Source organism: Notolabrus celidotus, chromosome 19, assembly GCF_009762535.1.
Source record: "Notolabrus celidotus isolate fNotCel1 chromosome 19, fNotCel1.pri, whole genome shotgun sequence".
NCBI lineage: Eukaryota > Metazoa > Chordata > Actinopteri > Labriformes > Labridae > Notolabrus > Notolabrus celidotus.
In genome coordinates this window covers 30,289,645-30,304,405 of record NC_048290.1, presented here as the reverse complement: position 1 = coordinate 30,304,405, position 14,761 = coordinate 30,289,645, and the positions used below count along the sequence as shown (strand labels likewise).

At 41.1% G+C, this 14,761-nt stretch overlaps 1 protein-coding gene across 1 annotated transcript in view; it reads left to right on the top strand.

The window, feature by feature from the left end:
• Positions 1-14,761, top strand: part of grin3a (glutamate receptor, ionotropic, N-methyl-D-aspartate 3A) — an 87,850-nt gene that overhangs the window by 43,193 nt on the left and 29,896 nt on the right. Inside the window, exons 3-5 of the mRNA XM_034709005.1 lie at positions 5,373-6,045; positions 7,174-7,557; positions 11,639-11,784. Of these exons, the coding sequence (XP_034564896.1) occupies positions 5,373-6,045; positions 7,174-7,557; positions 11,639-11,784 (1,203 nt within the window). The remainder of the gene's footprint in view (positions 1-5,372; positions 6,046-7,173; positions 7,558-11,638; positions 11,785-14,761) is intronic.

The following is a 14,761-nucleotide window of genomic DNA, read 5'->3' as shown; positions in this document are numbered from 1 at the left end:
CTAACATCATTGCCCTAAAGAGGCAGGTGGAGGAATCAAAATAGTAGTTCAAGTCAGAGCAGTATAACAACAACAGTACCTAACATCATTGCCCTAAAGAGGCAGGTGGAGGTATCAAAATAGTAGTTCAGTCAGAGCAGTATAACAACAACAGTACCTAACATCATTGCCCTAAAGAGGCAGGTGGAGGTATCAAAATAGTAGTTCAAGTCAGAGCAGTATAACAACAACAGTACCTAACATTATTGCCCTAAAGAGGCAGGTGGAGGTATCAAAATAGTAGTGCAGTCAGAGCAGTATAACAACAACAGTACCTAACATTATTGCCCTAAAGAGGCAGGTGGAGGTATCAAAATAGTAGTGCAGTCAGAGCAGTATAACAACAACAGTACCTAACATCATTGCCCTAAAGAGGCAGGTGGAGGTATCAAAATAGTAGTGCAGTCAGAGCAGTATAACAACAACAGTACCTAACATTATTGCCTCTGTCTGTCGGCTCGTCCACAGGTCAGTTGTCAGGGAATAATGTGCCACACGGTTGATTTCCCTCGCTACTTCAGTCCGGCGTTCATCATATAAACGAGGCACCTCGACTCGAGTGAAGTGCTTCCGACTGGGCATTTTGTACCGTGGATCGGCTAGTTCCATGAGCTCTCGGAACACTGACTTGTCAACCAGCTCAATCGGGAGACCGCCTTTACATATCAAACGCGTAACGCCATCATTGAGCTGTTTATGGCGCCGTGAATTTTTTTCATACGGTGTGCCTCGTGCAAAAGACTCCTGCAGGCTCCGTTGAGTGTAGTAGCGTTTCTTCGTCCGACATGGCCCTGTTTCACTTCTTTCTTTGCTCAAACGCAACTTTTGAACATCTATGTACTCCCTCTCGTGTTTCCTCTGCAGGTGATAGAAGAGGTTGTGACGACCTTGTGGCACAGTTTGCAAACCGCGGTTTTCTGCTCCGTGTCAGACGCGTTGAACCCAAAGTGTAGCCAAACCACAGACGTGCCCCCTCTTTTCGGCACAAGCTGGATTTGAGCTTCCTGGGACTCTGTATGTGTCCATTGTGACTGGGATAGAACTTTGTCTGAGCCGTCCTCCTCCATGTTTACCTGTCCCTGCTCGTCTGCATGTGTTGTTGTTGGTGTTGTTGTGTCGGCGTGTTTGGTACCACGTGACTAACGTAAAGCAGCGTAATGTCGCAAAACCACAGTCGCAGCACAGCCTATGCTGTGAAGATTCACTTTAATTGATAAAACGACGATAGAAACGATAGAAGAAAAATGACATGATAGACAGTTTTCTATCATATGTACAATATATATCTTCATATTGCCCATCACTAATTTAAAATATATCTTGTCATACAAAGTTACACAACTGGATCTGCTGTTTGTAAAACATTACTTACCAATAACTGTAATTTTAAGATATGAAGATGAACACAGTGCTTCTTAAGGTGGAATATAATCATTTAAGGGAATCAATCAAGAAAAATTCACTCCCTGGAAATTGTTCTTACTTTGAGTATTTATTTGTAAAAATGGAGTAAGTCTGGGGCGCTGGTGGCCTAGCGGTCTAAGCGCCCCACATACAGAGGCTACAGTCCTCATCGCAGGGGTTGCCGGTTCGATTCCCGGCCGGTTGACCATTTCCTGCATGTCTTCCCCCGCTCACTACTCCCCACATTTCCTGTCTCTCTTCAGCTGTCCTGTCAAATAAAGGCCAAAAATATATTTAAAACAAAAAAAAATGGAGTAAGATTAGTTACAATCCACTAAGGGTAATGAATAAATAAATAACATGAAATAACATCTATATTAACAATTTGGATTTTTCAGCCTGTGACAGTAAAGCAACATGCATATTTTAGTTTGAAGACAAAACCTTGGTTTTCAAACATTCTAAATCATTGATGGGACAGCTGCTCTGGGGGTGAATCTGATTAACCGCTGTCAATTTTGGGTAATGGTATTCATAGTTCATGAATGAGTGGAACCAATCAGGATCAATAACTCTGCTGTAATGAGAAACCTGGAGTTTTGGTTATTAGTGGAGTGGTAGAATTGTTTTGCTCTACTATAGTGTAGTCCCACCAGCCTGTTTCTGGTTCCTTGCTCTCTATCAATGCAAAAAAGGGTTATACAACCTTGTCTGCTGACGCACCTTGCTAGTTTAAGTCTGATGTGGTCTGTGACTTCACATTCTGACAATAAAACAGACTCAAATGTTATTAATGTCTTCCCAAAACACAAACTATAACTATTATAAAATGTGACCTTTTACTAAATGTTACATTTCACTTTTAATAACCGACATTCCTTGCACTGTCAAGAATGTCCAAGTGCATTTCACTTCCATTGTGTTGGGTGAGGAAAAAGCCAACCTCTCTGTGTAGCAGAACATTTACAAGTGACAGTGAAGACATTGACCTTCAGACGGACTAGTAGAGCTGTCAGGTTGACTTAACACCTGTTAAAGATGTAAGGAAGTAGACAAGGTGCAGGAAAGGAAAAAAAATCTGGTGAGCAAGGTGACTTAAAAAAGATGTTCTCAGTAAAGGTCACATCATTTACATCATTACCTCCTCGAGGCATGTGGAAGAAGTCTGTGTGCGTCTGCCTACACACAGAATGGATGCCTGCATTCTTTTCTCTGTCCGAACATATCCATTCCAATGGACAAGTGTGTGTGTTTCTGTGTATGGGTGTGAGTGTGAGTGTGTGCATCTGCTCTGGTATCTGACACTCTCAGACAGCCAGTAGCATGGCTCAGTGAGGGAGGTGGCGTGATCACTGGACCATAGCCTGCCTTATCCTGTCACACACACACACACACACACACACACACACACACACACACACACACACACACACACACAGAAAGTGCACTCTCCACAGTCACTAATACGACTGAGAAATTTGACCTCTCTGATAATGGTGTTAAACCATTAAATTTGGATTTTTTTAAAATACCCTCACCAAGTTTGAAGAATAATTGTACATTTGAGCCTGTTAATCACAACTATGGAGGTCCTAAAATGACTTCAAATTCTGATTTTCAATTTCTGAAAAATGCAATAAAATGTACAGCATGTTGCAGTTATGGGAAACAGGGTTGTGCAGGTAGGGCTGAGCAATACATCGATAATGATAATTATTGTGCTCTAGTTTTTCTCAATGTAAATATGACAAATGCTCATTAAATGTTTGATATATTTAAACCTGTAATTACACCCCCCAACCACTGGAAAGGGTGACATTCTTACGTTATACAATTAAATAAATATGCTTTCATGATGTGAGTAAAGGAAGAGCAGGAAGACTACTTCGGCTGTGCATTTCCAACACTTTTAATGTCCAACGTGACCATAGTGAACTGAACACTGAATAACAGTGATGCTTTCAATGCACTGTGGGAAACAACATCACTCTACCTGTAACTCTTAGTAATCTTAAAGGTGAGAGCATGGCTCAAAACTATACTCTAGTAAACTGATACATAGTATACAATTTGATATTTCCATTTTTTTTCGTAAATTTGAATCAGATTATGCAAATTATCTCATCCTGAGAAAAATCCTCTACAAACTAATACTTCACAAAAATCTCATTTTACACAAAATACCTTCTTCTTTTAGCACAGTCAGAAATTAGGGATTCAAGAAGCTTCACTTAGTTTCTTCAACTTTCATTCAGGACCAAAAATCTGCCTCTAAATTTAAGTGAAATAATAATTTGACATTAATCCAGATGATTGTTAATATCAATTGATATGAAAAATTTCATTGGGATAACATCTTTTTTTAATATGGCCCAGCTCAAAGTGAAGGACCCTGATGAGGTGAATTTTTTGTCTTCTTTAAATCTGCTAAACTTTGCATTAATAACTCACATTAAACTAAACTATTCCTCTGGTTTTTAAGCAAAACTGGGTACACAGGGTGGCATGAATGAGCTCAGCACATGACTGAGTGCTGTCCAAGTCTGTTGAAAATGTCCTTCTTGCTAGCAAAAAACCAGGGGTGGAGCCAGACTTTGACTTGGCTGGCCTAACTGGGGCACTGACTTTTCAGCCAGTTGTTAGTTATCATGATGATTAGCATTTTTACCCCTCTTTTCATGCATAAACTACGAACATGGATGTATCCAAAAGATGTTATATTCCTGCATATTTTTTTGTATTTACTTTAAAAAGAGCACAGAGTGGAAACATCTCTGGCTTCTTGACTTACATTTTTAAGAACTGTACAATATATGCTTGTTTAAAATCATTGTTTCTAATCTACAGGAAAATATGTCAATAATGAAAATAATAATACATTTTGATTATAGGTGCCTTTCAAAACACTCTCACAACAAGATATGATACAGGGCATTAATAAAAACAACATTTACAAGACACGATACAGTGCAGTGCAAAGTATTCGTGAAATCAGAGTGAATATTCCAGTTGAGACGATGTGTTTTGAGACAGGATTTGAAATTGGAGAGAGAGTCATTTTTATGGATGTCTGGTGGGAGAGAGTTCCAGAGGTGGGGGGCAGACTGGCTGAAGTCTCTAGATCCCATCATGGTCAAGTGGGCAGGTGATATAGTGATGTGAATGAAAGAAGAAAACCTGAGAGAGCGGGTGTGTGTGTGTGTTGATGTGCAGAAGTTCAGTGAGGTATGGAGGAGTAAGGTTATGGATGGCCTTAAAGGTGAGGATCAGAGTCTTGTTACATGTTACATTGGAACCCAAACAAAACTGAAAGCTGCTTTTTGCAACTCAGCTCAAATACCTTACTTCACTAAAATGCTAATTCTGACAAGGTAAATACCTGATTGTTTTAAAATTTGGGGTTAGGTTGTGGGGTATGGGGTGGCCAAAATAACTTTAGGGGGCGGGCATGGCTACCCCTTGACCCACCCTGGAACTGCTCTTGGAAAAACAGCTGAATTAGTTTTGATTTTAATTGATTAATCAAAATTAATGGCATTGATTTAATTATTTTTAATAATATTGTAATAACCCATTACAATAGGTCTTCCACCTTGATGGTTGATACATATGCAGTCCAGAAGTGTATGTATAATAAAGGCAGATATATCATTTTTTTCGTATGTATATATATAGAATAAAACATTTGATAAATACAACTTTTTGATCTGTTTAACAATTCATTTGACGTATTTCAGGGGCACACCAGCAACAAATGAAATACATTAATACTCAATATTCAGGTCGATTTAAATTATGAAAAGACAAAAACATTTTATTTCCTTCTCTAATACTTCTGCTATCTTTTTTTCCTCTCACCTTCCTTCCACTATTCTCATTCTCCTACATTCCCTTTTCTCCGGTCATTTCTTCCCCCTCATCCTCCATAGATTTCTGTCCAACACATCATTTGAGGGCCAGAGTGGCTTTATATCCAGAGACAGTACCAGCCATCAGAAAGTCATCTCAGAGACCCACCACTACATCTGGTCCCTCCAGCTGGACCCCCTGGGCCAGCCAACCTGGACCCGCTTGGGACGCTGGCGAAGAGGGAATGTTCTAATGGACCAGGGGGCCTGGCCAAGCCATCACGGCCCTGGGGGTGGAGGTGACTGGCGACGATCCCAAAGGCTGCACATGCGCGTTGTGACTCTGGTGGAGCACCCATTTGTGTTTACCCGGGAGGTGGATGGGGATGGGTTGTGTCCTGCTGGCCAGTTCTGCCTGGACCCTCTAACCAATGAATCTTCGGCTCTGGAAAGACTTTTTCAGAACCTTGCAGGACCCAACGTATCTGTTCCAACAGAGCACAAGAAGTGTTGTTATGGTTACTGCATTGACTTGCTGGAAAAGCTGGCAGAGGACATGGGCTTCACTTTTGACCTTTACATTGTAGGCGACGGGAAATATGGAGGATTCAAGAATGGTCGATGGACAGGATTGGTGGGTGATCTGCTCAGTGGTGCTGCCCACCTGGCAGTGACTTCTTTTAGCATTAATTCAGCCAGGAGCCAAGTTATTGACTTTACCTCACCCTTCTTCTCCACCAGCCTTGGAATTCTGGTCAGTGCTGCTCTTCCTCTCTTTCTTCCAGTGTTTTTTCCCCCATCTTTTGATTTTGTTTTTTCCTTTGATTTCAACTTGTAACATATCTCACTTCTGTAAATTCTTGGCCGACCTTTTCTGTATTCTGCCTCACCTCAACTCCCTCCTCTTGGTATGCTGGTGTTCAGTTTCAATATGGCAGACTTTTATTGCTGCAAGCCCTACGTTATTGGATTCTATTGCAGTTCCCATGTGGGCTTAGACAAGTGAATGTACAGATTGTAGAGTTGACCCCATTACTACAACTACTTTATAGTGTCCCTGGCTGATGGGAAAAGTGATGTAGAATATCACTCTCTTCTCTTTACCTCAACATGCCAATATAGAAAAGGATCCAAAAGGATCCAACCCCACTCTAGGTATCTCTGTCCCAGACACTGACACAAACGGCACATTCACCAGTAGATTCGCGATGTTAACAGTGCACTGTTGGATAATTAAACAGATGCATTGTCCAATTAATACTACTGCTAGTAGATGTGTGGCTTATATGTGCAGAGTTTTCAGTAATTACAGTATTCAGTCTCGCCCCTGTGACTTTTTATGCATTTATCCTGTTTTTGCTGAATTATATGATCATTAACTGCAACTGAGCAAAAACACTTAAACCTAACACTGAAACAGATTCAGCATATACAATAACAAAAGGTAATACTGTACATGAGGTGTTTAAATATTTTCTGAACCCCTTTGTACTTTTTTTCTCCTCCACTTTCTCTTGTCACATTTAGTAGTGCAGACAGAAAGGTAGGACCCAAGCACAGAGGATTACAGGCAGACGTGCAATTTATTCTAAATTAGAAGACTTTCAGGCAGGTTGGTAGCTGTTAGAAAAACTGGTAACAATAAATAGGCAGGTGGAAGGGAAAAGGATGGGAAAGTCAGAACACCATTGGGTTGATAAGAATATGGGACAGAGGGAATATCTGAGAGCACTGGTGGAGTGTAGCAATGAATCTTGGGAAGGGGGGATTTGCATGATCAAGAGGAACAGGGGAAGTGGCTTAGACACCTCTACTGAATCTGATATTGTCACTTAATCCTTGTTTTTATACGTTTTTCAATCCTGTATCCCTATTTGCACAGGTTCGGACCCGTGACACAGCAGCCCCCATTGGTGCCTTCATGTGGCCTCTCCACTGGTCCATGTGGCTTGGCATCTTCGTCTCCCTCCACGTCACAGCTGTTTTCCTCACCCTGTATGAGTGGCACAGCCCGTTTGGTATGACACCACGTGGACGCAACCGCGACCGGGTGTTCTCCTTCTCATCAGCCCTCAATGTGTGCTATGCCATTCTTTTTGGGAGAACAGTAGCCATCAAGCCACCAAAGTGCTGGACAGGCCGCCTGTTGATGAATCTTTGGGCCATCTTTTGTCTGTTCTGTCTGTCCACATACACTGCTAACCTAGCGGCTGTCATGGTTGGGGAGAAGACCTATGAACAACTGTCAGGGATACATGACCCAAAGGTACGAAAGCCCAAAAAGTGTAGTAATAGTGTAAAATGTGTTTAAAGCCAGTTCAAACATTGATGCTGCTTTATCAATGATCTAATGAAACCTACAAGGGAATAGTTTTTTTTTTTTAATGTTGGGTTGTATGGGGTACTTGTCAATAGTAAGTGAATCAACTGCAGCAGATGCCTTTCAGCTCAGCCCCTTTATTAAAAAACTGTCCTGAGCCTCAGCTGCAAGTGATGGAACATGTGTTGCATCCAGGAAACAGGGCCAAAGGAAGTGGCTCTCTAAGGCACAGAGTTTTCTCCATAGCTGGCTTTGGTATTTGGGTTGGACTTTCTTAAAATTAGCTTAATTAAGTTGTACAAATGGCCCCTTTTGTAGCAGTGGATAGGCCAGCTTTTGTGCCATACTCCAAGATGGTTTCTCAATAAACAGCCACATAACTATCCCTTGAATTAAATCACCTTTATTAACTAATGTTAAAGCTGTTTTCATAATGTTGAATAATGGATTGTATTCCTATTTCTGTCATTGGTTTAAGGGGTTGAAGTATTGCTATGTACTTCCTTGTATCCATCAGGGTTCAGCCACACTTTAGCCAGACTCTGGGGACAGTTGTTGGGTTGTGGCATCCATTCAATCTAATCTCATTAAACTACATCCACTGAAAACATAAAACAACTTAAATGCTTGACTCGCTCAGAAGTTTTTCATCACTCAAAACACATTTAGGAAATAGCACAGAAGTCAGCTCATTTATTTTCGAATTTGTTGTCTGAAAACAGATTATTTAGATTATGGGAAGTCATGACTATAAAGGCTTTTGTCTCACCAAAGTGGAGTCAGTCACTGCTGCCATTAGGTTGCTGTCAGATAAGGCGATTTACAGCACATGGATCTAAAAAGCATTTTGAAAATGTCACATGGGAGAAGTGATTCCTTGACGTATCCATCAGTGCATAACCATGTGCAATGGACATACCGTGAGAAAAACAACAAAAAAGGAGTAGCAAGATGAAACAGACAAGAGATAGAAACTCACAGAGAGGATGTGTCTGGTCCGTGTCCAACTGGGAGAACTTAAAGCAGCAGTGATGAAAGTTAACCTTTGCATAAACTGCTGATAATGTACAACAGATTCAAGGCAGTAATTTGTTCCTTGTCCAACTGATCTGCAATTATAGGCTTCCAAAGATATCACATACGGTTTAGTTAGTTTGGTAAATACACACTTGGTAGAAATGTAGGTGTTGCTTGTTTGTTGCTTTTTATGCTGTGGGTGCATTTCAAATAGAATCCCGACAGTGTAGACAAGATGGGGTCTATTTCCCATGACTACCTGCTAACCATACATCATCCCGCTTATTACCCGTCTAATAACTTAAATACAAACACAGTGGCAAAAAAACATTGATTAAAAGATCATTTTATTGATTTAAAATGATTTATGTTTACAGTTTTTAAAAATAGTCCCAGTGATTCCAGCGGTTAACTTATCTTATCTGCCTGTTGTTGTTGCTTTAAAGGTGACATATCATGCAAAATCGACTTTTTAATGGTTCTCTACCTGAAATATGTTTCCCTGGCATGTCTACAAACCCCCCGAGAATGAAAAAAATCCATTCTGCCCCTGTTCTGATTTCTCCACCTTTCTGTAAATGTGTGTGAAACGAGCCGTTTCAGACTTCAGTGTTTTTGTTACGTCACAACAATATCCGGTCTGTCACGGAGTCAGAGCTCGGAGCTTGTTCAGCCCATAGGCTGTATAAAATACAACTCAACCCCTCCTCTGTTTTTCATTCCCTGCACACGTGTGCTAACAAGGAGCTTAGGAGGGAGGCATGCTAGTTGTAGGCTGTCTTAATAAACACAAAGGTCTGTTTTACTCCCCACGTCTGCAGATTTGAAGATCTAGTGGATGATTTTTATTTATCATGGATAAGTGCTAGCGCTAGTTAGCATAGCCACATCCATCCATCCATCCATCCATCCATTTTCTTCCGCTTATCCGGGGTCGGGTCGCGGGGGTAGCAGTCCAAGCAAATTGACCCGGCGACACTTTCCAGCTCCTCCTGGGGAATCCCGAGGCGTTCCCAGACCAGGCGGGAGATATAATCCCTCCACCGCGTTCTGGGTCAACCCCGGGGCCTTCTCCCAGTTGGATGTGCCCGGAACACCTCTAAAGGGAGGCGTCCGGGAGGCATCCTTATCAGATGCCCGAACCACCTCAGCTGACTCCTTTCGAGTAGAGCAGCGGCTCTACTCCGAGCTCCCTCCGGATGTCCGAGCTCCTGACCCTATCTCTAAGGCCGAGCCCAGACACCCTTCGCAGGAAACTCATTTCAGCCGCTTGTATCCGCAATCTTATCCTTTCGGTCATGACCCACAGCTCATGATCATAGGTGAGGGTTGTCGTAGCCATAGACTGTAAATAAAAAGGTCGTAGCTGTAGCTGTGTACCAAGACACACGTCTACATACTGACAAATAAAACAAGAAACACTAAATCTCAGAATCAGAATCAGAATCAGCTTTATTCGCCAAGTATGCTTGAACACACAAGGAATTTGACTTCAGTAATCTGTGACCAATCCTTCAGAAAGGTCCTGCTGCCTTTCTGGCAGAGGTCGGTTTTACTCCCCACGTCTGCAGATTTGAAGATCTAGTGGATGACTTTTATTTATCATGGATAAGTGCTAGCGCTAATTAGCATAGCCACATAGCTACATGTCGTAGCTGTAGCTGTGTACCAAGACACACGTCTACATACTGACAAATAAAACAACAAGAAACACTAAATCTGTGACCAATCCTTCAGAAAGGTCCTGCTGCCTTTCTGGCAGAGGTCGGTTTTACTCCCCACGTCTGCAGATTTGAAGATCTAGTGGATGATTTTTATTTATCATGGATAAGTGCTAGCGCTAGTTAGCATAGCCACATAGCTACATGTTCGTAGCTGTGTACCAAGACACACGTCTACATAGTGATAAATAAAACAACAAGAAATCTGTGACCGATGGTTCAGAAAGGTCCTGCTACAGGCGCCTCTCCGTCAGGATCAGATTCTGGATCAGATTCAGAGGGTTGTAGTAGCGTGGGTCTGTGAGCAGCCATGTATATACAGCCAAAAGGTAAACATTAGATCAACGTGCTGGACAGCCGAGGCCACACCCACTTCATGAGGGGGCGTGGTCAGAGAGAAAACAGAGTGTTCTGAGGAGGGCTGAAGAAGAGGGTTTTTCAGGCAGACCAAAATCTGATTTCAAAGTGTTTTTTTGAGCATAAACTTTAAAGACATGTTTTGGGGACCTCTTAGACCAATATATATTGATGAAAAAAGCGTGATATGTCACCTTTAACATGAAACTGTCCTCATTCAGCTCTCCATCTTCTCTGAGCTCTACAGTTGACACACACTTAAAAATGAACTAGGCCAAAGTCACAACTTTGAACACTGCTGTTATCATCACCACCGCTCATTTTGACCAATCAGAATCAAGCACTCACAAAACCAGAAGATCTGTAAGAAAGCCAGGTTAATAACTTTGCTTTAGAGAACCCCAGAGTGACTGTACCTCTGCTTAAATAAGACAATATGGGTACTACCTTTGGTGGTTTTCTGTAATGTGGGATGAAAAAGTAAAAGTCACCAGCAGACTTGAGTGGTTAACAGGGAATGACTACTATTGTTGTTTATTTTCTCATCACATACAGGCTGTTGTGAAGTTGCAGTTTTAAAATGTTTCTGATGTACATTTGATTAAGAAGTTTTGGTCGTTTTTTAAACTTTAAGTAAACAAATAAATGCTTTAATGAACCCACTTCTGTAAGAGCAATCAGGCTGAGGTAATTAGTTATTTTTGTCAACTCACCAGCTCTTTAAATCAGAAGTGTGGAGCCAGGGCCCAGGGGTATTGAAAGACTGTTCCAGACAACAAAAGAAAAGATAATAGAAGAGAAGAAGTAAAGAACAAAAGAAAAAAGGAAAGAGTTAAACAACAGATGCAATGGCTTATATCAATAATAATCAATATTTATGCTGTTAAAGTATTCTGAAGGTAAGATTTGAGTTCATGTCTTGTTTCTTGCAGTTGCACCATCCCTCTCAGGGATTCCGATTTGCCACAGTGAGAGAAAGCAGTGCAGAGGACTACCTCAAGAAGAGTTTCCCTGAGATGCATGAGTACATGAGAAGATACAATGTTCCAGCGACACCTGATGGCATACATAATCTCAAGTAAGGGAATTTTATACTATAAATGTAGCCACCAACATTATCCATTCAAGTGTACTCTCATAAGAAGGCATGCTCTGTATGCTAATCTCTGCAGTCACCATCTGACATATGTCTTAATCATTTGTTACTATCCAACCAGTAATCTCTTGTTGTCTGTACTCACTGAAGATTAGTTGAAAAACATGTTTGTGAGAAAAAGTAGCTCTGCGTGTCCAAGAGAAGACAACATTTGAAAAAAAAAAAAAATGCTGTCATTCTCCACCACAAGCCTGCGTGTTTGCATTCACATCTCACACTCCTCCTTACCCTGCCATTGCTGTCATCCTAAGCTGCTTCAACATTCAACTGGCATCCCCATGGAGCACAGCAGAATATAGTGAGAAAAGGCAGCTGGAATACAGGCCTAGGCTGGGAAGAACACGATTTCAGCGAATGAAACAAGATTCTTTCTTTTTTTTTTTTTTTTTGCAGAGCTTGTAAAGGGATGATTAGAGGGTGCAGGGAAATGTGTCATCTTAGGAAATTACTCGTGGTGTACAAGAAAACATGCAAGTCCATCACAATGTCAGTTGGGGAAAGGTTTACTCTCAAATGATCCAGGCATGAATCATTGGACTGTAAGATTCAAATGACATTGGTAGTGCTCTGACCAAGTGGCCCCATATGAGAATTTAACTCAATATTCATGAACTAGTCCTTTAAAAACTGATTTATAGAAATGATTGGATGACTTTTGAATCTAAAAAGGTGATCAAGGTGCTTTTAAAGGTGACATATCATGCAAAATTGAATTTTTAATGGTTCTCAAACTGAAATATGTGTCCCTGTCTACAAACGCCCTGAAAATGAAAAAAATCCATTCTGCCCCTGTTCTGATTTCTCCACCTTTCTGTAAATGTGTGTGAAACCAGCCGGTTCAGACTTCAGTGTTTTTGTTACGTCACAACAATATCCGGTCTGTCACGGAGTCAGAGCTCGGAGCTTGTTCAGCCCATAGATTGTAGAAAATACAACTCAACCCCTCCTCTGTTTTTCATTCCCTGCACACATGTGTGCTAACAAGGAGCTTAGAAAGGAGGCATGCTAGTTGTAGGCTGTCTTAATAAACACAAAGGTCAGTTTTACTCCCCACGTCTGCAGATTTGAAGATCTAGTGGATGATTTTTATTTGTCATGGATAAGTGCTAGCGCTAATTAGCATAGCCACATAGCTACATGTTCATAGCTGTAGCTGTGTACCAAGACACACGTCGACATACTGACAAATAAATCAAGAAACACAGAATCTGTGACCAATCCTTCAGAAAGGTCCTGCTGCCTTTCTGGCAGAGGTCGGTTTTACTCCCAACAACTGCAGATTTAAATATCTAGTGGATGATTTTTATTTATCATGGAGAAGTGCTAGCGCTAGTTAGCATAGCCACATAGCTACATGTTCGTAGCTGTGTACCATGACACACGTCTACATACTGACAAATAAAACAACAAGAAACACTAAATCTGTGACCAATGGTTCAGAAAGGTCCTGCTGCAGGCGCCTCTCCGTCAGGATCAGATTCTGGATCAGATTCAGAGGGTTGTAGTAGCGTGGGTCTGTGAGCAGCCGTGTATATTCAGCCAACATGTAAACATTAGATCAACGTGCTGGAGAGCCGAGGCCACACCCACTTCCTGAGGGGGCGTGGTCAGAGAGAAAACAGAGTGTTCTGAGGAGGATTGAAGAAGAGGGTTCTTCAGGCAGACCAAAATCTGATTTCAAAGTGTTTTTTTGAGAATAAACTTTAAAGACATGTTTTGGGGACCCCTTAGACCAATATATATTGATGAAAAAAGCGTGATATGTCACCTTTAAGGTTAAAATATTGCATGTGGAGAAACTTTTTCCTAAAAGAGTTTCTTCATCTGCTTTTTTCCTTTGGATTATAATAATAATAATTTCTTTATCCAAATATTATAATACCATGAGGCCCTCATGTCCAAATAAAAATCACGCTAGAGTGCCCCATTGTATTAGATTCAACATTACAAATTGCCTTCCCTGGTGCCCTTTCATTGGACAATGCATTAAAAAGCGCGCTCTGGATGCCCCTCAAATGTATAAAATGTAAAAAAGGGCCACCTGGATGCCCTTAAAAAATATATTGTAAATGTAAAAATGTGCCCTCTGGATGCCCTTCTATTGAAATAACTGTTGAAAAATGTGCCCTCTGATTGCCCATGTAGTTTATTAAAATATGTTATGTTAAGTTTTAATCAACAGTATTATGTTTGTCTTTTTCATAATTCAATTTCCACCACAATTGGTCACAAATATACTAATCACGATGCAGGGAATTAAGTTTTAGCCAGACCCCCCTCTTGTTACCACTGCATCAATACATTTCAATTCATTCTAAACTAGGCGTTTGAAAATAGGAGCCCTTTTTTTGTTTTTGCCCCTGCCCTTCAAACAGCCTGAGTATGCCACTGTGTTATTGTATAAAAGCCTTGATAAAGTCTCACATAACACAAAACAGAAACGGGAAAAAAAAGCATCCTTTTCCAGGGTACTAACAGGTCCTTCATCATGATGCAGCATTCAGCATTTCTGGAACGGCTGTCTCACATAGCCTTGTATCAAAGTGGCACTTCCTGCTTGTGCCACTGAGATAGCAATACATGATGCAGCTGCTTGAATGAGCACAACTGCATGAAGACAATGCAGAAAAGGAGGCCTTGTATCGGTGGGGGAAATTGGTTAGTGCCATGGTAGTGATCCGGACATAAAATACATTACACCAATGGTGGAAAGAGCAAGGTCATGTGCTGCAGTCTGATTGAACCAGTAGTAATGAACAGCCAGTGTGTGCTTAAAAGATAGTGGTGGGTTTCAAACACTGTCCTTGATAAGGAGTGAAAAATACTGAAGTTATCTCTGAAAAAGGCTTTGGAGAATTTGTATTCAGGTAGGCTTTGGCTGTCAGTAGAGACATTCCAA